Source organism: Phyllopteryx taeniolatus, chromosome 13 (genome assembly GCF_024500385.1).
Source record: "Phyllopteryx taeniolatus isolate TA_2022b chromosome 13, UOR_Ptae_1.2, whole genome shotgun sequence".
In the NCBI taxonomy this organism is placed as follows: Eukaryota; Metazoa; Chordata; class Actinopteri; order Syngnathiformes; family Syngnathidae; genus Phyllopteryx; species Phyllopteryx taeniolatus.
The window spans coordinates 8,269,057-8,291,611 of NC_084514.1; the positions used below are offsets into that span (position 1 = coordinate 8,269,057).

Consider the following 22,555-nt stretch of genomic DNA (forward strand, 5'->3'; position numbering starts at 1 on the left):
TGCTGGTTATTTTTTCTCTCTCTTGCAGTCTCCTTGGAGTGGGCCAGTGAGCAGTCTCCTGAGTCACACCTGCTGGCAATCTTCATCAGCAGGGCATTTAGACGCAGGACACACAGGAGGAAGTTTTTGCTTGCTGCTTGTTGCCATCGCCACAACATTTTCTTTCCTCTTGTGCTTGTTCCTGCCAGTAGTAAGCCTACTTCTCGTCTTCCATTTTCCCGCTGTAAGTACTATTCTGATTTTCTGTTAGTTAGTAGTTCTAGTTGTAGATAGTTCTGTTGTTTGCCTTGTCTTGTGGAGGTATTTTAGTTTCGTGTTTTGTTAATTTAGTGTTTTCTTAATATCCCCCCCCCCCCCCCCCCCCGTGGGTCTCCGTCCACCTTCTTAATTAGTTGTAGTGATTTTCTGTCCGTGTGCTTTTGTTCAATAAACTTGCTCCATTACTTTCGGTTTGCTTTTTGGAATGCACCATCTGCGCTTAACGCATATTGTGACAGCTACGGATACAGCCCGTAAACACTTTTGTAAAAAAAAAAAATTATGTTGTACGGGGTGGGGGGCATCACTGTTGCCGTGTGTAAAGTGGTGCGCATCAACGTGACATTCTGCACTATTACAGATGGAGGAGGAAGTATAATGGTGACCTAGCATAATAACCACACAACATTTAGTCCATAGATGTAATAATTTTTAACTAAAAAAAAAAAAAAAGTACAATTTAATTTGTTTTGACTTTGTTGACAGGTGCATTATAAATAAAGGTGTCATTTACAATAAATTGGACATGGTTTGTGGAAATGATATGTTTTTTTTGTTTGTTTTTTTTTGTCTCAGCAGATTACTTTCGAGGGATTCACTGGAATTTGAACTGTAAAAACAAAAACAAAAATCAAGGTTTTGGAATGAATGTGACGGGGTGCGTCTTACGTAACATTGAACGCCCCCCGGAAAATACTCACCCACGTGCAGCTTTGCAGCATCTGGAACATTCCTTTAGGAAGCAATTCATTCAAAAGCAAAGCACAGACAACCTGGATTGGATTTAGTTTGCACATTCTAGAATTATTTTTTTTTTTTAAAGAAAAATGTATGGTCCTTGAATCAAATAAGTTATCAACACACTGACACGCTGCTTACAGAGCAGATCTCAGACCAGTGGACTGACACATTACTTTCGGAAAAAGATATTAGTTTCATTTGGTCATACGACCACATCGGAAGATAAAGAAATGAAACATTTCTTGAGCTCAACTCACCTTTTCGACCAGAGTTTGCCGGCCCGGGCGGTCTGTCGGTCACGGACCCTGCGGAGCGAAAAAAAACAAACATATACAAAGCAGAAGACTGCAGCAATGACAGGACAACTACTTTCCTGCATATAATCAAAAGTATTTGGAATCGTTTCACGGTCATGATGGATTGATCTGAGATGAAAAGGGCCGTATGCAAACAAACAAACCGGATTGTTACGAGAACATTCTGTGAGAATCGTACAGTGAAGTTTACAATAAGAGTGTAAGGGTTCATGTATTTAGATTTTTTTCATATTAGGAAAAGAACAATAAGTGTAATTACCTCGCATTCCAGCAACACATATACCCCGAAAAAAAAAAAAAAGTACAGCTAAGTCGGAAAGTTAATTCAGAATTAGATGAGTGTTTAATAAGCACTACAGTATTTTAGTTTTGTTTGGGAATACATTTATTCATGTTCATGTTTTGTTGGTTGGATCAAAATTGTTCAATATATGGCACAGACAAATATTAGTATTTCCGTGGAAAGCAAAACATCTTATTTGCAAAACCACAAATACATGTGAAAAGGAAAAGGACATCAACCATTTTTATTTAGTTTGAGGTTTGGACCTTTTGTAACCGGACCCCACCAAATTTTAACTGAAGATCTCAGATTTAGACAAAAGTCATGCTTTGCCACCATCTTGTGGCATCGATAGGCAGCTGTAAACTTTTTTTTTTAGGAGGGGCTGTCACAGATTTTCGCTCTTCGCGCCAGGGCTCGGTCCTGTTCCCTGTTGTACGTCAAACTCATTAACTCATCACGCCAATGTGATTTTGTCTTTTATGGCATTATGAGTTGCTGTCCAAACTGTTACCGTTGCACTTGTGTGCATCATTTGTTTCCTAAAAAGAAGATACTACCATTGCACTCGCTTAAAAAAAAAAAATTATATCACAATTTTTTTATATATATATATATATATATATATATATATTATATCTTACATTGTATTTTATTGTACAATATGTCAAGAACGTCACACACCCAGGGGGGCCATTTTGTATGAATTGTGATTTTTGCCGTAGCGCTACACACCAAGGCTTGTCCGATTATCGCCGTGCTGCCGAATGGGAAAACCCGACATTGCATTGCATTGAAAATCAAGTAGAGAAGTTCGTGGTCTGGGTCATGCAGGTAGCGACATGCTTCGTGGATGCAAGGAGCAGGGGAAAAAAAGGGCAGGAAAAAAACGATGAGCAGTCACGATTTGGATGGGAAGATGTACTACCTGTCAATCCGCTCGTCCCGACGTGAGTTTCCAAAAACTCATGGAAGTTTCCTGCAAACGTATACGGCACATGATTGATGCCTATCACATGGCGTCTATGTCGGAGAATGTCATTCGCTGGCTGGAGGAAAACACAAAGACGAACCGTCGCTACTCAAGCCTCGTTTCCACAATACTCAAGCGCCCTATATGGGACAACAATCTCCCATATTCTTCATGAAGCAAAATGAAGACACTGCCTCCAAAATGGATGAAAACACGAGAGGAAAACCGGTCAAATAAGCTGCTAACCATTTCCTGGCAACTACTGGCTGACTCCTACATGGGACAATCTCCCGTGTTCTTCATGGAACACCGTGAAGACCGTCTCTCTAAATGGATGAAAACTGGTCAGCAGGGCTGCTACAAGAAGCCTGCAGGAATTTCTGGCAAGTACTGGCTGTGACAACAATGTCCCGTATTCTTCATAGAACACATGAAAGACAGTCCCAATCTTGGTCAAGGAGGCTGCAAAAAAGGCCTACTGCGACATTAATGGGGCTGTGGTAATTTCTGGCGAATACTGGATGTGTCCTACACCCGACAGCAATCTCCATTTTTCTTCATCGAAAACTGTGAAGACCGTCTCTGTCGTACAGATGAAAAGATGAGAAGAAAACTGGTCAGGAAGAATGCTAAAGGAGGCCTACAGTGACATTAAAGGAGCTTCAGTAACCTCTGGCAAGTACTAGCTCTGTTCTATATGTGACAACAATCTCCTGTATTTTACAGGGAACACAGTGAAGACTGTCCCTCTACAAAAGAAAAGCCTAGAAGAAAACTAGTCAGGGAGGCTGCAAAAAGAGGCCAAAAGCGCAGTGTGAATTTCTGGCAAGTATTGGCTGTGTCCTACACGTGACAACAATCACCCATATTCTTTAGATGTCTGGACAATGGGACAGACTGTCCACAAAAAACATGCGCAGTGACTCTGCAGCCAAGCAAGAGCAGATTGCACGTAAAAAGCCATTTTGTAACAACGGCTTACAAGGATGCGAAGACTTCAGACAGATTGGCGCGTCTTACTTAGGAAAAATGAATTTTCGTCATTGAGTGTCGCCAGCGCAGGGCAGCCAAGTTAGTGACGACTCATGGTAGCGCAGCCTGGGAATTTGGGGGAAATTCAAGCCCCGAAGCGAGTTACACTTACCAACATGGAATTTGGCAGACATGTCTATCATGTGTAGACCAACAAAAAAAAGTCTGAAGAAGCCATGCCTGAAAAGACAGGAAGTCTGCCATTTTGGTTAGAAGCGGCTATTTCTTGATCATTTTGGCCATTACCACGGCATCATTATTTTAGTTTGTTTGATGGTGTGGCGCAAGATTTGTCTCATGTAAAATATATTTTTCTTAACTTAATAAAGACTGGGGAAACACTCACTCACTCACAACATTGCGAAGACTGAGTTTTCGGCATTGCGTGTAGGCTGAGCATGGCACGTACTGTAGGTTTGATGACCCACGATAAAACATGAGTCCCCCACCTCCCACCCAGAGTAATTCAGTTAAATTAATTAAGTAAAAATGGGGGGTTTAAATCAGGGGAAGTCGTCAATTTTTGTCAACTGTGGGCCTGTGAAGCGCTTTGAGACGATTTTGTGATTAAGGGCTACACAAATAAACTTGACTTGACTTCTTTGTCGGCAGTACCTGAACACACCGGAGTCCTGTTGTGCACCGAGGAGCCGCTCACCGGCTTTCCGTCGGAGGTGACGCACCAGCAGTAGCCTGTCAGAGTGTGACACTGCACCTGTGTAACCACAAAAACCCACAGTTACAATATGTCCACTTAACACATTCACTGCCATTGACGGCTTTAGAAGTGAAATATCCATGTTAACCGGGAAAGCTGGCAGTGAATGAGTTAAATGATCATTTCATTTAGAAATTGTCATCATCAGCGCAAACCTGCGCAAACGAGCCGTCCTCGTTGCATTCTGGAACAAACATGGACTCTTGCGGCCTGCGGGCTTGCTCCAAAGCCTGGCTCCTCTCCACGCGACACTTGGACTGAACCTCATCTGGAAACCAAACAGTGGTCCTGATGTAATGATTCACGAGCGAGACCATCCAATGATTGCACGAGCAACGGCCGAAATGCAATTGCGGTCACACTCTTGCAGGAAGGGCGGGACTCAAGGAGTGTAGCAGTCGCTGGTTGTATTTGCTAGGTTTCTACTTCGTGTTTGGTTCCATTGCCTGTTAGCTTAAATGGGACTCAAACGGAAAGCCGCTATGAACCAAACCTTTTGTGAACAAAGAACTTTGACTAATTGATGTCATCATGTGACGTCACGTAACCCATTTTATCCACCTTGGTCGACCGCTAGTTTTATTTTGGTAGGTTTTTTACTTCCTGTTTTGTTCCATTGCCAAAACCTTTTGTGAACAAAAGGACTTTTGATTTGATTTAGTCATCTTTTGGTATGTTTCTACTTCCTGTTTGGTTCCAATGCGTTCAATTAAGAGCGTCCAGACTGTGAAGTCCAGCGAGGACCGTGAGCTGCCGGCTCCAATCGAGGCTACAACAAAGCAGAGCCGTGGCGTCTGCGAGAACGTGGGATCTCTGTCCAGCTTTATTTCACGCACGCATGATTTTATGGAACAAAACTGCCTATTACCGTCGGGAAAGACGACACCGCTTTACCAAAAATGGAGCTGGTGCGAGGTGCTGTTTTCCTAAAGGTCATTGGGGGGGGGGTTAAGCAGATGCCAAGTTCCAACTTTTTATTTCACACCGATCAATCTGTGTTGCTGAGGGAGTGAATGATGGAGGGTCTGTGAAAAATTACACGCCAGCTAAGAGGCAGAAAATGAAAGACATCTCCTCAGTCACTTCCCTTGTTTTTCCTCGTTCCCCCCAAGCTAACGAGATCGTAAAAGGTTCATTTGAATTTAAACGTCTTAAAACGTCTTACTTGGAAAAGAAATTGACTTTTGTCTCAGGCCATGTCCATACCAACAACAGTTATTTTAAATATGTACTGTATATTTTTTTAAGTTCTTATATATTTTTATTTTGATATTTTTTAATGAATCAATAAAATAAAACATAAGTATTTTGTTCAAGTATTTTACTACAAAAAAAATACTAGAAATGTATTCAATTAAAATAATGATATACTTTACAGGTGATTTATCCTTTTTAAAATGTTTTTTTATATATATTTTTTAATTATTTTCCCTAAAATTCCAAAATACATTTTATATTTCATATCTATTGATTATCTATTGTACCCCACCTCCTGCCCGATGATAGCTGGGATAGGCTCCAGCACGCCCGCGACCCTAGTGAGGAGAAGCGGCTCAGAAAGTAGATAGATAGGGATAGATGGATGGATCTTTTGATTATTTATCATTTATTGTTTTTGTCTTACTGTATTAAAAAAAGTTTAAATTCTGAGGCCTTTTGTTAAAATTATTTACATTATTTTTAAAAACATTGTGTTTGGTACATTTGTAATTGTTTAAATTAGCTTTTTCTTTAAACTAAAAAAACTTTTTATGTCCCTTTTGACCTTATTTTTGTAATTAATAATGTTTTAATTATTTTAGTTTTTTTTTTTTAAATGTGCATGTCTGAATTACTTGTTTGTTTTTTTCTTTACATTTCTTAAACAATTTCCTATTTCATTTATAAAGCAAAGTATCGTATATTATTCACCGAGTTTTGGCCTGTTTGTAATTACCGTATTCAAATTAGATTTTTACAACAAAACAATCCATCCATTTTCTGTATCATCACTTTTTTTAAAAAGAATGTGTATTTCTCAACTCATATTAGCCATTCACCGATGCTGTCGTTTTGCCTTTTCCAGAAACGTCTTTCTTCGGATTTGTGATTGGTTGAAATATGGTTTTGGGCACGGTGCTTACCTGTTTGCACAGCGTCTCTGGCCACAGATGCGGGCGTTGCTGGGAGCGCCACTGCCGACTCCTCAACTTTCACCCAGTTTCTTCCTTAAAGCCAAAATGTGACGCTGAGTTAATGACTGCCACCCGGTGGCCAGGAGGCCTCCAACTGGCACTTTGATCACCCTTGTTCAGGATTTAGCATTGTGTTAAATGTTTACCAACGTTTATTGAACCAAGGCACATTAGAAAAATCTCCCAGCGTACCACCAAAAAAAAAAAGTCACTAAAAGTTCAGTGTGTGGACTGACCAGTTGAGTCAAATTGGATAATTTCCTGCAGCAGAGCTGACGATCTCTCATGGCAGAGTGGTTGGGAATCACAGGCGCTATTGACTTGTGGTGCGCTCACCTCGACAGCGGCCGCGGTGCGCCAGCGTCAGCGTCTTGTCTTTGCAGCGCGCCCTCTGCAGCTCGCATCCGTTCTCGTAGCTCCGTCCGTCCGAGCCGCACACCGGCTTGGCCTGCGGCCGCGTGCAAGCGCCGCCGCACTGGCTGTCCCTGTCGCCGATCAGCCACTGAAACCACACAAATTAAAAAGGACATTGCTTTTTTTTCCACAATTGAAAGCAGTTCCAAGGTGTCCAGTGGCGTTCAAAGGGGGGGGGGGGGGGGGCGTCGGGTGCGGTGGCCCCTGGCCTCCACCTGGAGGGGGGCTTCCAACGGTCAGTGCTCGCGCACGCACTTCGGAAAGAGACTTTTGGCGGTCTGCGAACATATCGCAAAGGTCCGTCATCACCGCGCCCAACAAACGTTTGCGCCGCGATCGCAAAATGTCCGTTCAACGAAGATGATGACTGAATATCTTCATCCGGAGCCTTCATCCATTTGTCTGGGTTCATAAAATGTTTCCCTTTCAACTCTGTGGATATTTTATCGTTGAATTCAACGAAGCATCACCGGGAAAGTGTCGTACCTCTGTTTTGCATTCTGATTGGTCAGACTGTGTTTCGGGGGTGTGGCTTAGCGACAGCTGTAATTTCTCGAATTTGTTAACCTTCACTCAGACATGAGTCAAATGAAAATCAACACTTTCGAAGTCATTTGAGATGGTTTTTGTGTAGCGACTCTCTCAGTCTTTCTGCAAACGTCTATGCTTTAAGACAAGTAAAGCAAGTAAGATTTTAGACCAAAAGACTGAAAAACCACAAAGCAAACCAAAAAACAGCTCATAGGAAAGACGTTGCGCGAATCTCAGTGGACAGAAGTTAAAGACCGCCCGGCAATACGATCAAGAAAGGAGTCGTCTCCTGCGACAGAAGCATTTCTATCAATTAAATTATATAAATTAAAAAATACTAATAAAAATATGTAAAAAAAACATTCAAGAAACAAGCCCTGCAATAAAATTTCAAAAAGTGGTATTAAATCTGGCGGCACGGTGGCCGACTGGTTAGAGCGTCAGCCTCACAGTTCTGAGGTGCGGGGTTCAATCCCCGTCCCCGCCTGTGTGGAGTTTGCATGTTCTCCCCGTGCCTGCGTGGGTTTTCTCCGGGCACTCCGGTTTCCTCCCACATCCCAAAAACATGCATTAATTGGAGACTCTAAATTGCCCGTAGGTGTGAATGTGAGTGCGGATGGTTGTTTGTTTGTATGTGCCCTGCGATTGGCTGGCAACCAGTTCAGGGTGTACCCCGCCTCCTGCCCGATGACAGCTGGGATAGGCTGCAGCACGCCCGCGACCCTAGTGAGGAGAAGCGGCTCAGAAAATGGATGGATGGTATTAAATCTTTTCTTTTTAGGAGTGCAAACTCAACAGTTTATCTTCTTTTCAGGAAACTATGAATGCAGATAAGCGTAACAGAAACAGTTTGAGCTGGCAGTAATGTATATTGTAAAATAAAATGGATACAAATATTTCCTATTAAAGTATATCAAAGCTTTGATCTTTTCTTTTTCGGAAAGTGCAAAATCGATGGTTTTTGTCTTCTTTTTAGGAAACAAATAACGCAGACAAGTGCAACAGCAAGAGTTTGAACAGGCTAATGTATACGGTCAAATAAAAATATACACATTTAATAATATATATTAGCTTAAATCTTTTCCTTTTAGCAAAGTGCAACATCAATAGTTTGTCTTCTTTTTCAGAAACGAACAACACAAACAAGTGCAACGGTAACAGTTTGGACAGATAACCTACACAGCGCAATAAAAATCTATTGAAATATATATAACAGCTTTTTTTTTTTTTCTTTTTAGTAAAGTGCAACATCAATAGTTTGTCTTTTTAAAGGAAATGAAGGACAGAGAGGAAAAACAGCAATATTAATATGTAACTACTTTAACCGTTTCTTTACAGAAAAGTGTCGCATACTAACAGTAATAGTTTGTCTTCGTTTTAGGAACTGAACAAAGTGCAACCGAAAGAGTGGAAATCATATTTATAACAGCTAAAATCTTTTCTTTTTAAGAAAGTGCAACATCAATAGTTTGTCTTCTTTTTAGGAACCGAACAACGCAGACAACAGTAACAGTTTGAGTAGTGGGTAATGTGCACGGTAAAATAAAATAAAACTAATTGAATAACAGATTTGATCTTTTCTTTTTATGAAACGAAAAGTAGCGCAAAAGTAAGAAGGTGAAGAGTTACCCATTCATGTTGGCGTGATGCCATTTCAAACATTTGACGTACTGCCAAAACCAAGCCGCTCGCCAGAGGCTGAGCTGCGCTGTGTTTGTTTACGGAGGCAATTGCACTCCCTGTTCCTTACCGAATATGTTCCGTGTGGGAACTTGGTATGCCTCCATGACCCCCCCCCCAAAAAATTTAAAAATATGAAAAAATATGAATACTGCACATACATTGTTGTACCCAAAGGATAGGTGGTGCTGCAATGCATCATGGGAGGGAGAGCACAACCGCATTGTATCACCCTGTAAGTCGCTGCATGGGCCATATTAGTTGTGATGGCAGGAGTGAGATTCCTGCATTAATTTAAAAATCTTTTATTCTTATAAAGACCGCACACAGCAGGAGATTGACTCTTAAATCAGGCGGTGGAGCGCTCGTCTCCCAACCCCAAAGGTTGTGGGTTCCATCGCACAACCTGCGCATGGCCTATGACCGTGCCCAAGTGTCGCTGAGCAAGATACTGAACCCCCACTCCGTCGGTGAATGACGAGACGATGTTAAAGCGCTTTGAGTGCCTGGAAGGTGGAAAAGCGCCATACAAGTGAAAGCCCAATTACTTACGAGCCACAGAGTCTGGCCCCTGCCCACACGCCGACTGAGCCGTCCTCCCCCACGCCTGACTCAGCGCCTTAATGGACGCTGCCCTTCTTCTACCTAAGCGAGGATTTAAAAAAATTTAAAAAAAAACATTCATTCAATCAATCTCACATGAGATTTTTGAGACAGCATTAAGTGGAAATAAACCCAAGTCTCCCACATGAGCATCAGGGCTTAGTCATACGGTCCCCGCCACCCACGGACCCGTCCCCAGTCTCGTGAAGGTAACAACAACAACAAAAAGAAAAAGAAAAAAGAGAGAGAGAAAGCAGATGCTGGCAGGTTTTAGTTGAATATTTAAAGAAAGGTTTCAAGGTTTGGTGTTAGTCAGTGAAATACACGTGACTTCCCCACACGTCTGCTTGACTTAACACACTGAATATAGAGGCATGAGTCATTCAAGTTCCACACAGAATGCTCCAAAAATATGCATCTTTAAAGGGATTTCACAAATTCTGCAGGCCTATTGTTCCTGGTAAAATAATAACAATAATAAATCTGCCATTTTGGTTTGAAGCGGCCATTTCAGGATATATTGTCCTTGTAATTACCAACTTGTCCTTGAGATTTTTCTCACTGCTACCAAATTTGAGCTTTGTGTACTCGACAGAGGAGTGACGCAAAATTAGGAAAATGTTTCGTTTTCATAAATGCAAGTATTTTAGGCACACAAACTCCCTCCAACAAAAAAAATGAGACCCCGACACCTGTTTCTCTGTTCGACACGGATTTGGGTGGGGATGTCTATCGTGACAGTCTCACGCTCGCATGCACAACATTAAACAGCAAGTCGGTCATTTTGGTTTGACCCAAGCATTTTTGGTGAATTCCATAACTACTGGACGATTCTCCCAAACGAGACTCATTCCGAAGCAAGTATCCTACACAAATGGGTGACGTTAAATTGCATCGCCGCTACACAATCTGATGGGGGCCGAGCATGCCGTCAAAGTTTGATGATCGTTTTAAGGATTGGCAATAAAAAAGGGCGCGTCGAAACGTTGAATCATACGAACTCCAACACTTGATTTCGTCTAAATGTCTTTACTGTAAGCACATTTCATTGTCTATCATCATTTAGAAGGTGAATGGTTCAAATTAGCAAGCCAAGGACAAACACAGTCCATGTCTGCAATAGGTTCCCCAGAATGCAATGCGCCATGCGATGTTGAATAATCGCAAGAATTAACCTCCTTATTATGGTATTTCTTGTCGTTTCTGTGTGTTTGTGTTACTAGTACTTTGTTGAATGTGTAACTTATTTCACTGACACATTTATGGTTGATTTAGGATGTACTGTGTTTTTTTTTTAAGAAACCGTGACTTGAATTTGTATGTGAAATATTCTCTTCCCGGTCAATTCCGCTAAACAGATAAGCCCAACAGTGAACTGTTAAAGCGATCAAAAATGATGGCGCATAAATATATTTGCTGGTGAATGTCACTCTTTGAAAACACGGATTAAATTATTGCACAATTTGTAATGTCCTGTTATGTAGTTAGATAGCCTGCAGTTACTCTGCTGTAAGACGAGCCAAAATAAGCCAGTTTGACCTAGTTTTAATTTACCCGCCGATGCGGATATGTGCCAAAATGCCGAATATAGGCCCCGATAACTGGCCCGGCTGATAATCGGTCTATTACTATTTTTTAGGGGGAAAAAAGTTGAGCGCCGTGAAAAATTGAACCGATACATTGTAAACGTGAAGTGTTAAAGTAACACAGAAGGATACATATGTAACTAATTAATTTCCCAAGACAGCAACCAGTAAAAAGTAATGCTCATCGTAAAACATCAGACATACATGAGTGACATGCATGAAACGAGCGGAGCCCAGAGAAGCTTGCAGCATCGGGAGAGGCAAATGTCAGATCTGGCTTTCATTATCCTGATTGGAACGGCAGACAATTGAGCATGAAAAGGCATTTTCCGAGGGTGAACTCATGTGTGATTGGCCGCTGATGGAGCCGGCGTCCAGGACATCTGTCAATGGCCCGTAAAAGCACCACACACACAAAAAAAGTGGAGCACGGCCGTCCTAATGAGAGGTTTTGGCTCGTAAAAAGCGCGTGCGCGCTTTGGAGCGCACGCCTCCACCAGGATAAAATGATCCGCTGGCATTTGGCAGAATTTAGACATGATTTGTACGTCTTTCAGTATTTCCGCCTCGAGCCCGTTCTTCGCCTCGCCGCTTTTATGTTTCCCCTGAAATGTCTTTTCTAGACGCCGAACAAAAACAAAAAAAATAATAAATAAAACACTTGAGAAAAAAAGCTGTGCCAAAGTATTCGACTGATTTACACTGAGGTGCTGATGAGGTCACTACTTAAAAAGGTACTTCATGACATTATTGATACATGGATTTGGTTTTTGGGCAATGAGGCTGACTAGTCCTGCTGCTGTTCACGTTCACTTCCGTCTAATACTGTATTCATTCTCGAGCAGTTTCCAATTCACATCGTCGTTGCCCGTGAGATCCTCTCGGAGGTGCCATGACGGTGCCAGGGTTGATGAGGGGCACCCTGTGGCACCGAGGAGTCCCGAGTCTACTTAAGGCTTGTGTGGAGCACATGTGCTTGCCACTCTCTGCTTGTCCCCTCAGCTGACCCGCCACTCTTTTGTTCTTGGCTTCGATTAACTTTATTGATCATTAGAATATGTTTGCGCCTTACATTACCCACACATGCATCATCCACTCATCCACATGACTAACTCTACTGATTACACTGGGGTACAATTTGGGGAGGGGGAAAAAAAATAATAATTAACAGAATTATTATTTTTGGGGGATTTTGATCCTGATTAAAACTAAAATCAGCATGCTGATTAATGTTGTAATGCAGTTCATGTTCAAATGTGACTCGTTTTGTTTTTACGATGGCGACAATTTGACCCGAGGACAGCTCTTTTGTGTTTCGAAAACTGGTCAAAAGTCGACCGGCGTTCCCATCCTTCCTGTCAAAATGCCAACATGCGCTAACAGCCCACATTTCCAGACCTTCCCTCCGGACGTACCTGCATCCACACACCTGCTGCCATTTAGCACATGCCAATAAAACATCATCCTGCTGCACTCCCCCCCCCCAAAAAATGAGGGTATGCACTCATTGCGGGCACGCCGCCCGGATCCCCGGCTTGTGTGTTTACACTTTGTTTTGTTCCGTCACTTTACAGCACCGTCTATTACCCGGTCAATCTGCATCTCGCAAGTTAGAAACCATCAAAGTCTTTCTTAAACTTCCCGTTATTCTGCGTCGGAGGGACGGGGGGGGGATTCCGGGCACCGATTGAATCACAGGAGAGGAGTGTTGCCTTTCACTTTTATTTGGGAATCATCCAAGAGGCAAATGATGCATTCGAGTGCCTCAAGTGGCCTTAAATAGCTTTTCCCTCTCACTCTCCAGACTCGCCGCCAACCGCAACTTAATCAGCCAACGTGTACTATTATTATCATATTATCATTCTTATTATGATTGGAAGCCTGTGGATCGAGAGGCCGTTGCGCAAGTCCTACGTGCGCCCTCAGCGACTCTTTTTCACAGTCAAAAAAAAAGTTGCAGTTATTTATTTCTTTATTTTTTTTTAAACGTGTGTTGTGAAACGTCTCCAGTGTGTGACCAAGTATGATAGTTAACCACAACTATGACATTGACCATTCAACGCACTATTATTGATTATGCAGCAAAATGATTCAACATTCATCCACAAAAGAAAGATTAGGACTCAATAAGTGAGACATTATTAGCAAAAAAAAAATCAAAAGTATCACCAATACATAGAAAACACACTTTTATAAATGTGCAGATTGTACAAACTGTAACAACTCAGCACATTGTGATATTTCTGTACCGGTACTACTAATGAAGTAGTAAAACCCTTATGTAACTGTAGTAACTGATATTAGTACCTCGGTGAATATTAGGGGTTGAGCAACGAAAGAGGTTTTGTAGTCGATTAATCAATGTTATTGAATTTTAAAAAAAAAAAAATTCCCTAGCACAGTACAGCGGTCCCAAACAATATTTTTGCACCAGATTTTTGTGGAAAAAGTCACAGTACTTATTTTAAGGACATATTGCCCAGCCCTGGATATTTATATGATATTTGTACGACTGGAAATGATTACTTTATTATTGCATGAAAATACTACCATAAATTGGCTTGTACTTCATATGACATCAGTCATGTACTAACCTCAAGTGCATTTTTTTTTTTTTTTTTTTAAATCAAATCAATTCTTTTTAAGGGTGATGTAAAATGAGCTTAAAATGATGACATGTTCGGGGGAACCTTGTGCTACATTTACGGTTTATACTCTTCAGTCAGGGGTGTCAAAAACTTTTACCATTAAGGGCTGCATCCCAAAAACTTGACTTGATACAAGAGCAACTTTCTCATTGAGCAGTGCAGCTAACAATTACGATTCTTGCTATTTTCTATTCTTCTTCTATTCTCCTGCCTTGTCACCCAGTGTAGAAAGTAAGTTACACAAAGGAGGCAAACGACAAATGTAATATACACACTGCCCACTGGTTGTCAAGCTAACAAAATCCGCACTCGCCATTGGTCCAGCGGTATGTGGGGGCGGGATGAGGGCTGGCTGACTTGTATGAAACAGATCCGCCTCCTCAAATGCGCCAATTTCTCCACGGCAAGAAATACGCTGTAAAAGTCTCCTTTTATCCTTACATACTGTTAATTTTCCATGAACACTTAGTATGTTCCGGGTCGATATTGGCACGCGTCAAAGATATCCTCATAAAAATTGTCTATTAAATTAAGAACTACAGATCTTTTCCAGATGTATTAATAGCCTGTCTGACATGAATAAATGGATGATGATTAATCCTTAATGTTTCATATAAAAGGGAAAGTGTATTTTTATTTTAAATGTTTTACACCGCACGTATTTGGATGAAAACAATTTACTACTAACAATGTGGTGTGTGGAACGTGCGAATGTGGTGGGAACACAGACAGTTCTCTCATATGACCCCCGGGTGCCCCATATATTAAAAAACAAACAAACAAACAAAAAAAACACATAGCACCTTTTTCCCTGAAAATGTAAACAAAAGTATATAGCACTCCAGGTAAGTTCCTAGCTTTAATAATAAACATTTTGGGAATGAAAGGGAAATAACTCCAGATGGCGACAACAAACTTCCCAACATTCAGCCACCGTCAGTTCACGTTATAGTTTTCTCGCGGTGGGAAGACAATATCTGTTGAACCATGACGCTGATTTGCCAACTGCCTTCATGGCCTCCACAGAACAACAAGACAACAAAGACAACACATGAGGTGGCGTTGTGCTTTGCGCCTGCATTGTGTTATTACTGCCTTTTTAAACAGTTACAGTACTGTTGTGTGCGACTTGTGGAGGGGAAAAAAAATTTAAATAGTTAAAAACATTGCACCTACATTTTTTTCTCCTTTCTTTGCTTTGATTATATTTTACAGTAGTGTTTTTGTTATATATATATATTCTGTCTTATTTCATTGTTTTAAAAAAAAATCCTTTTCATGTTTGAAATAAAGAATTGTTGAATCTATATAATAATACACAAAAATGAACTTCGGTGTTTTGGGGGTGGCTGGAATGGATTCATTTCATTTCCTTTCATTTCGATGGGGAAAGATGATTTGACATACAAGCGTCTGGGAACAAATTAAACTTGTGTCTCAAGGCCCCACTGTACAAAACTTTTACCGTAACAGGTGCATGTTTCTGCGGGAACCTGTCCAAATGTGGTGGAAACACAAACAGTTCTGTGGATTGGTTCAAGTGTCCCACCATGACCATCATTTCCATTGATTTAACACATACTAGTAAATCTAAAATACATTTTAGTAGACCGGGTTCAAATTTAACCCTGAACAGGCTCAGTGTACCCAAATATTTTTAGGGGGGTATAATTTGGGTCACTTGAGGAAAAGTTTAATTTTTTTTTTATTTTTTTATTTTATTTTATTTTTTTATTGTTGCTGTTCAATGTCAAGTTTGCCAATGTTAGGAGTTGTTGGGACTCACCCTGTTGGCCGGCTTGCTGTGGCCGGCGTGGACGTGGGGCAGGTAGCACAGCAACAGCAGAGGTGCCATGAGGTGACAACAACGGCTCGTCGCCACAAAAACAACAAGCATTCGCGAAGACAACATGGTCGCAAGCCGGCTTGTAAAAAGTCGTTCTCCTCGTTGTTGTTGTTGTTGTCGTTTTCGTCTCGCTCTTCCTCGCGTCACATACTAGTGGCACGGGTGGGACGACCGTGGCCGCCGCAGCTCTTGTGTTGTGTGCCGAGTGCTCGTATCCACAGGTTGACTTTTTTTTTTTTTTTTTTTTTTTTTTTTTTTTTTCCTCCCTCTCTTGACCCTCCCAACTCGCCGCCGAGTTTTCATTGCCCACTTTCTTTAAAAAAAAAAAAAGAAAAAAAGAAAAAAAAGAAAGAAACGAGCCCGGCGAGTTGATTGACGTTCCCGTTTGACCAATGGGTGGCGGCGGCTTGGGATCGAGGCCACGCCCACACTTCAACTCCGGCGGTCCTAGCAAAATTGAGCTTGTCAAATTTATGGATTTTAATAATTGTGTGCCACACACACCAAACATTTGAGCTCTGCATGCAAAAAGTCATTTGCCGGTAGCACAAATTTCAAAGAGATAGGCAACTTTCACATGATTTGATCGATAACGGTAAAGCCATACCCTAATGAATTTTATTTTGAAACTGAATAAATTTGAATGAATATTTGAATCATTTAAAAAGGTCAAAATTGAAAAGGGGTGGGGGGGGACTAAAATATTATTAATAATAATTTCCACACTTTTAATGCCAAAATGTCTTCACCGGTATGTGTACCAATTGAAATTGCATGACTTGCAACAAAGACGCAAATTTAAATTTAAAATTTTCTCCTATTTGTAAATATGGCTTTTTTCATGAAAACTAACACAAATGTTAGTCTTACGACTTCCTATGTTGTTGCAATACACCAGAGGGATCGATGAATCTGTCCATGTCTTTACCGTTATGCACTTTGCGTCTTTCCCGTTATGCAAGAAGTGCATTCCGGTGGGCCACCACCATTTGCTCTGCAAAGAGGTTCTATCAACAAAGCATTGGCAAAATTGAAGTCATTACAATGTTTCCCATAGCAATACAACCGCAAACCGAAAAAGTTGTTCAATTTGGTGGGGGATTTTATATTATATATTATAAATAAATAAAAGATTTAAATCCTGCTTATTTTGGATTAAAAAAGCATTTTGGATTGCATGCAGATACTTTTTTTTGTTTTTTTTTGGAGGGCTTAATGCACTGCAGAGCCAATGAAGTGTCACATGTGTACACTGGATTTATTTGCAGTTACTTTTAAAAAAATCCTCACCAATTACGTTGCAGGTCAAACTGACCCATTTTCAATTTAAAAGACACAAATTACGGAAAGTTGACTGTTTCATAGCTTGTATGTAAATAGTTGGGTCTCTGGAGTACTTTCCCACGTAAATCTTTAGTGAGCTATTTCCCAGAATGTGTCTGTGACATAATTGGGCTCATTTGCATGAAAAGCGAGATCCGAACATGACACAAAGTTTTACCATTAACGCGTTGCTTAAATATAGAAGAATAAAATGAACATTTTAAAAAACACTTACATAATGATTAAATTAAAATGTACTGCATGTAAAAGTTCCATAAATATGGTACCTAAAAAAACTGCTCTTAAAGGTTAAATGCAAATTTACAGTACTGGGTTGAAAAAAAAACCTGTAAACCACTGTAATATTATGCACACTTTGACCTTCAATGAATTGAAGTGAAATTTGGGGAATTTTGTCAGGAAGGACATGCAAACTCCTACTTAAAATGTAGTTCATTAAAGTAATAGGTACAGTCGATTTTAAACATGATTTTATGTTTTTATGTAAAAAATATCCCTATTTTAAATACATACAATTATTTATTCATGTATTAATATTACTATTAGCATTCATTTATTCATTATTTAATTGTAAATTAACACAGCTGACATTTTTCAAGGTGTTTTGGCTCTTTTTACTGCGTTGACAAAAATAAATACAGTATTTTGTTGAAAAATATATACAGTATGTATGTATATTGTTACAAATACGTGAACAAATATGGACAGTGAATTTTTCACAGCGTTCTGGTCGAGCTGCATTATATATTAAAGATGTGGGTAATTTTAAAAAATGTGTATTAGTGTTATTACTGTGTGTGTGAGTAGATGTGTATTTGTATTATTATTATTATTGAATTATTATTTACTTACCACTAATAATGTACTGTATCTTCATCCATCAATGTATGTGGGTGATATACAGTGACAGGTAGAGCAATTCAATTCTCTACCCAGAGATGGGAAAAGGTACATAAATAACCTGTGCATCCAGCATTCTTTTGTTGGTGCTATGCCGTGAGATTTGTCGATTATAAAATGTACGCCTGGGCTCGATAAAGGCTGGGAAACGCTATTCTAAAAGAAGCCTAGACTAGACTAGACTAGACTAGACTAGACGCTAAGACGGCATCCAGTGTTGCCTGTGGACCGGGCCGGTCCTGTGAAGAGCGAGACCTCTGCTTGCCCCCAGTTCACATTTCCAGCTTTGCTTTGCCAACAGAAAGCTTTGCTGGACACTTTCAACAAATCCCCCCTTTTGACCCTTCCTCCAACACCAACAAACCCCTCCTTTGGCCCACCTCCCTCCCTTGACCATCCCTGGCGGTCCCATGCCCAGACCGAGCTGTTAATTCAATCAGCCGAGCACTACGCTCAATTGTGCATCCATAAGGGCTCGGGGACGGGCGGGGGGGCCCCTCGCGGAGGGTCGAGCGCCCTCGTCCACCCCGCGGGGGCTTTTAATTGCGGCTGACAGTGTGTAAACACGGCGGTGAATAGCGCAGGTGCAGGCTCGTGTGCTGACGCTGGCTAGTGCAATAGTTCACACCCGCCCCTCCCACGCCGCACTTTGTTACTTTGTTTTTAGCCACAAGTGTTGCTTTGCCTACAACAGCTTTACACCCGGCAAGCTTCAATCTCTGCGGGGGCCGGGCGGCGGACAGCGGGGGGATCACTTAAGGTGATCTCGTTAACATTCCTTCAGACACTCATCCTCCTCATCCTCAAATCCCACGACATCTCTGCACTCCAGCAACATGAGTGGCCCCTGTGCTGGCACCAGGTGGGGACTGGGTGGCATGGTGGGGGTTCAGACTGAGGAAGGAGGGCAATCCCTCAACCAAGGATTCTTGTCTTTACTGTCAACCAAAAATCCAGATGATTTTCTGTATTGAGTTCATTAAAAAGAAAACAAAAAACTGCAAACTGTCCTGGAACTCCTTTCCTGGTCTCTCCCATGCTGGCACGGGGTGGGGACTGGGTGGCACGGAGTGGTTAGGGGGAGCATCCCTAGACTATGGAGTGTTGTCTTTACCATACTACAAACAAGTAACCAGTTGGTTTTCTGTATTTACCAGTACTTCATTAAAAGGACCTTCATACTGTCTTGCCCGCTTTCTCGCTCGCCTCCTGGATCCCGCTGACTCCGGGGGGGGGGAGACTGGGTGGCATGGTGGTGGTTCGAACTGAGGAAAGGAAGCGTCCCTTGACTTTACTGCCTGACAACCAAAAATCCAGATGATTTTCTAGAGTTCATCAAAAAAAACATCCAAACTGTCTTGCAACCCCTTGCATGGTCTCTCCCTGGATCCTGCTGGCACCAGGTGGAAACTGGGAGGTGGTTTGAACTGAGGAGGGGGAGCATCCCTAGACTAAAGATTCTTGTCTTAACCATCTACCAAACATGAATATCGAAGATGTTTCGTCTTCATTTCATCCCAAAACCTCCACACTCTTCGGCACCCGCTTCGGACCCTGGTTGACTGGATGGTTCCGATTGAGGAAGGGGAGCATCTCCACATTATGGATTCTTGTCTCCGACAACCAAGAACCCAGATGTTTTTCCTGTTTTCACTTCATTAAAAGGATCTTTAAGCTGTCTTGCGCCCCTTTCTTGCTCTCTTCCTGGATCCTCCTGGCACCAGGTGGGGATTGGGCACCATGGTGGAGGTTTGGACTGAAGAAGGGGAGCAATTCAAGATTTAGGATTCGTGTCTTTACCATCCCACAACCAAAAACCCAGATGGTTTTCTGTTTTCACTTCATTAAAGGATCTTCAAACTGTCTTGCCCCCCTGTCCTGGGCCTGACCACCACCCCATCCCCCTCACCGCTGCTCGCAATCATTCATGTTGACCCTAATTGTGCCAATTCCAGCATCTCAATAGCTCTAATTACGAGGCCCTCGGCTGAGGCTTTCCACAAGCTGCTGAACCGTCACGGGCAACAAGTAGAAAACATCTACAGGGACAAAGAGTCTGGGTCAAGTAGGGAAGGGGGGGCTTAAAGGGAATTTGGTTGGGGGGGGGGGGGTATAAAGGGTGACCGGTTGGCCCTTTTCAGTGCTTAAAAGCTGCATTTGTGAAGCCGAACACCTGCACTCAGCATTTGGTGGCCATTCTGTAGCTGCAAACCGACACAAGCGGCGTTCATTTTGTGCTCAAATGAAGGGCGTGACCAAGTATACGTTGCAATTTGCCCCAAATATTGTTGTTTTTTTTTTTGCTTTGACTTGAAAGCTCAAACTTGAGATAGAAGCGCCGTATTGGGGGAGTCCATTCAACTCACGACACAATAACCAGCAGTTTGGCAAATAGTGAACATTTAATCCAAAAAAAATGCTTCAAGTTGTTTAATGGCTCTCCCAGTTGACGTTTACTGTCAACCTAAAGAAAAAGAAGAAGAAGAAAGAGTAGTAGTAGTAGTAGTAGTCTAATCTTCTTCTTTTGTGTCTGAATGTTTGTATTATACTGTACTGCCTCCCGGTGGCCAAGGCAAGGCACACCAAAAAGTTAAAGCGTAAAGTTTTGAAGAGTTTTTGTTGTTGTTGTTGTTGACATTTTATTTAACTACATCAGTTATAAAGACCATCATCATAAATATTCAGATGAAATACATCATGCTGTGAAAAGACTGTCAAAGACTACCTACACCCACCTTGAAAAATGTTTAATAGTTCATTCCACCTGACTCATTTATAGCTACCGGTAGTTAAATATTGCATTACAATACAGGGCTGCGAGGGAAAGAACACAAAGTTTGCAGCCAAATCTTTAATAAGTATTTTTTCACAGAAAAAAAAGTACATTATAAGTGATGAAATACCATACTTATAATGTGACCTCCCAAGTTTCATGGCAATTTGGGGATAGCGGGGTGTGGCGACGAGCAGCTAACATTAGCCTCCGCTGCTGTTTGTTGTCACTGTAAACGGATCAATGATGTTACTAAATGATTATTCGTTCAACAGCGCAACTTAACCCACACACCTCAGGCTCCACTTAAACAAAATAAACTTTTTAAGTTTGCAGTTCAATCAATTTTTATTCTTTTTTTTTTTTCTGGTCAAAAAGAAAAATGAAATAAAACCACTCAATACAAGATAGGCTGTATAATTTAACTGAATTCAAAATAGAAACAACAGTAATAAGCCCTTATCTCATATACAACCCCAATTCCAATGAAGTTGGGTCGTTGTGTTAAACATAAATAATAACAGAATACAATGATTTGCAAATCATGTTCAACCTATATTTAATTGAATACACAACAAAGACAAGATAATTAATGTTCAAACTGATCAACTTGATTGTTTTTAGTAAATAATCATTAACCGTAGACCACTTTTCCATTTTGCATCAGTCCATCTTAGATGGCGTTTCTGGGTGTTGTTTTTGGGTGTTGTTGACAAATGGCTTTTGCTTTGCATAGTAGAGTTTCAAGTTGCACTTACGGATGTAGCGCCGAACTGTATTTACTGACATTGGTTTTCTGAAGTGTTCCTGAGCCCATGTGGCGATATCCTTTACATATTGATGTCGGTTTTTGATGCAGTGCCGCCTGAGGAGTCGAAGGTCACGGGCATTCAATGTTGGTTTTCGGCCTTGCCGCTTACATGCAGTGATTTCTCCAGATTCTCTGAACCTTTTGATGATATTATGGACCGTAGATGATGAAAGCCCTAAATACCTTGCAATTGTACGTTGAAGAACATTGTCCTTAAACAGTTGGACTATTTTCTCACACACTTGTTCACAAAGAGGTGAACCTCGCCCCACCTTTGCTTGTGAATGACTGAGCAATTCAGGGAAGCTCCTTTTATACGCAATCATGGCACCCACCTGTGCCCAATCAGCCAGTTCACCTGTGGGATGTTCCAAACACGTTTGATGAGCATTCCTCAACTTTCTCAGTCTTTTTTGCCACCTGTCCCAGCTTTTTTGGAACGTGCTGCAGCCATAAAATTCTTAGTTAATGATTATTTGCTAAAAACAATAAAGTTGATCAGTTTGAACATTAATTATCTTGTCTTTGTAGTGTATTCAATTAAATATAGGTCAAAAACATACAAATCATTGTATTCTGTTTTCATTTATGTTTAACACAACATCCCAACTTCATTGGAATTGGGGTTGTAGTAAGACATCCGAGCTCTTAAAGGCAAAATGGATTCTTATTAGCTGCTATTTGTAAGTATTAACCTACTCATTATTAAAAAGATGCTTATTATTGATTATATTGATGCTGATAAAAAAAAAATAATCTCCTATAGCTGCTATACCAATACTTTTAAGGGACTTGTCACATTTATTGTAAAGCTTTAGCGATTTTACCTGTAGAAATGACATTATAATAGTTGTCTTTATTATAGCCTACCTTTTGATAGCCAATCTTAAAAAAACAACAATTCACAAACCATACAGTAAAAC

General features: G+C 41.1%; 1 protein-coding gene across 9 annotated transcripts in view; it reads right to left on the reverse strand.

Annotated features, from left to right (window-relative positions):
• Nucleotides 1–16,056, reverse strand: part of smoc1 (SPARC related modular calcium binding 1) — a 38,340-nt gene extending 22,284 nt beyond the window's left edge. For 4 of the 9 annotated variants that reach the window (XM_061794898.1, XM_061794903.1, XM_061794896.1 and 1 more), the window contains exons 1-7: nt 15,745–16,056; nt 6,833–6,998; nt 6,446–6,529; nt 4,478–4,590; nt 4,220–4,319; nt 2,528–2,578; nt 1,257–1,304 (exon numbers count right to left, since the gene is read on the reverse strand). In XM_061794898.1, coding sequence (XP_061650882.1) covers nt 1,257–1,304; nt 2,528–2,578; nt 4,220–4,319; nt 4,478–4,590; nt 6,446–6,529; nt 6,833–6,998; nt 15,745–15,870 — 688 coding nt within the window. In that variant the 5' untranslated portion in view covers nt 15,871–16,056. The remainder of the gene's footprint in view (nt 1–1,256; nt 1,305–2,527; nt 2,579–4,219; nt 4,320–4,477; nt 4,591–6,445; nt 6,530–6,832; nt 6,999–15,744) is intronic. The other 5 variants (XM_061794905.1, XM_061794904.1, XM_061794900.1 and 2 more) reach the window with 3 other exon arrangements.
• Between the last annotated feature and the right edge of the window lie 6,499 nt (nt 16,057–22,555).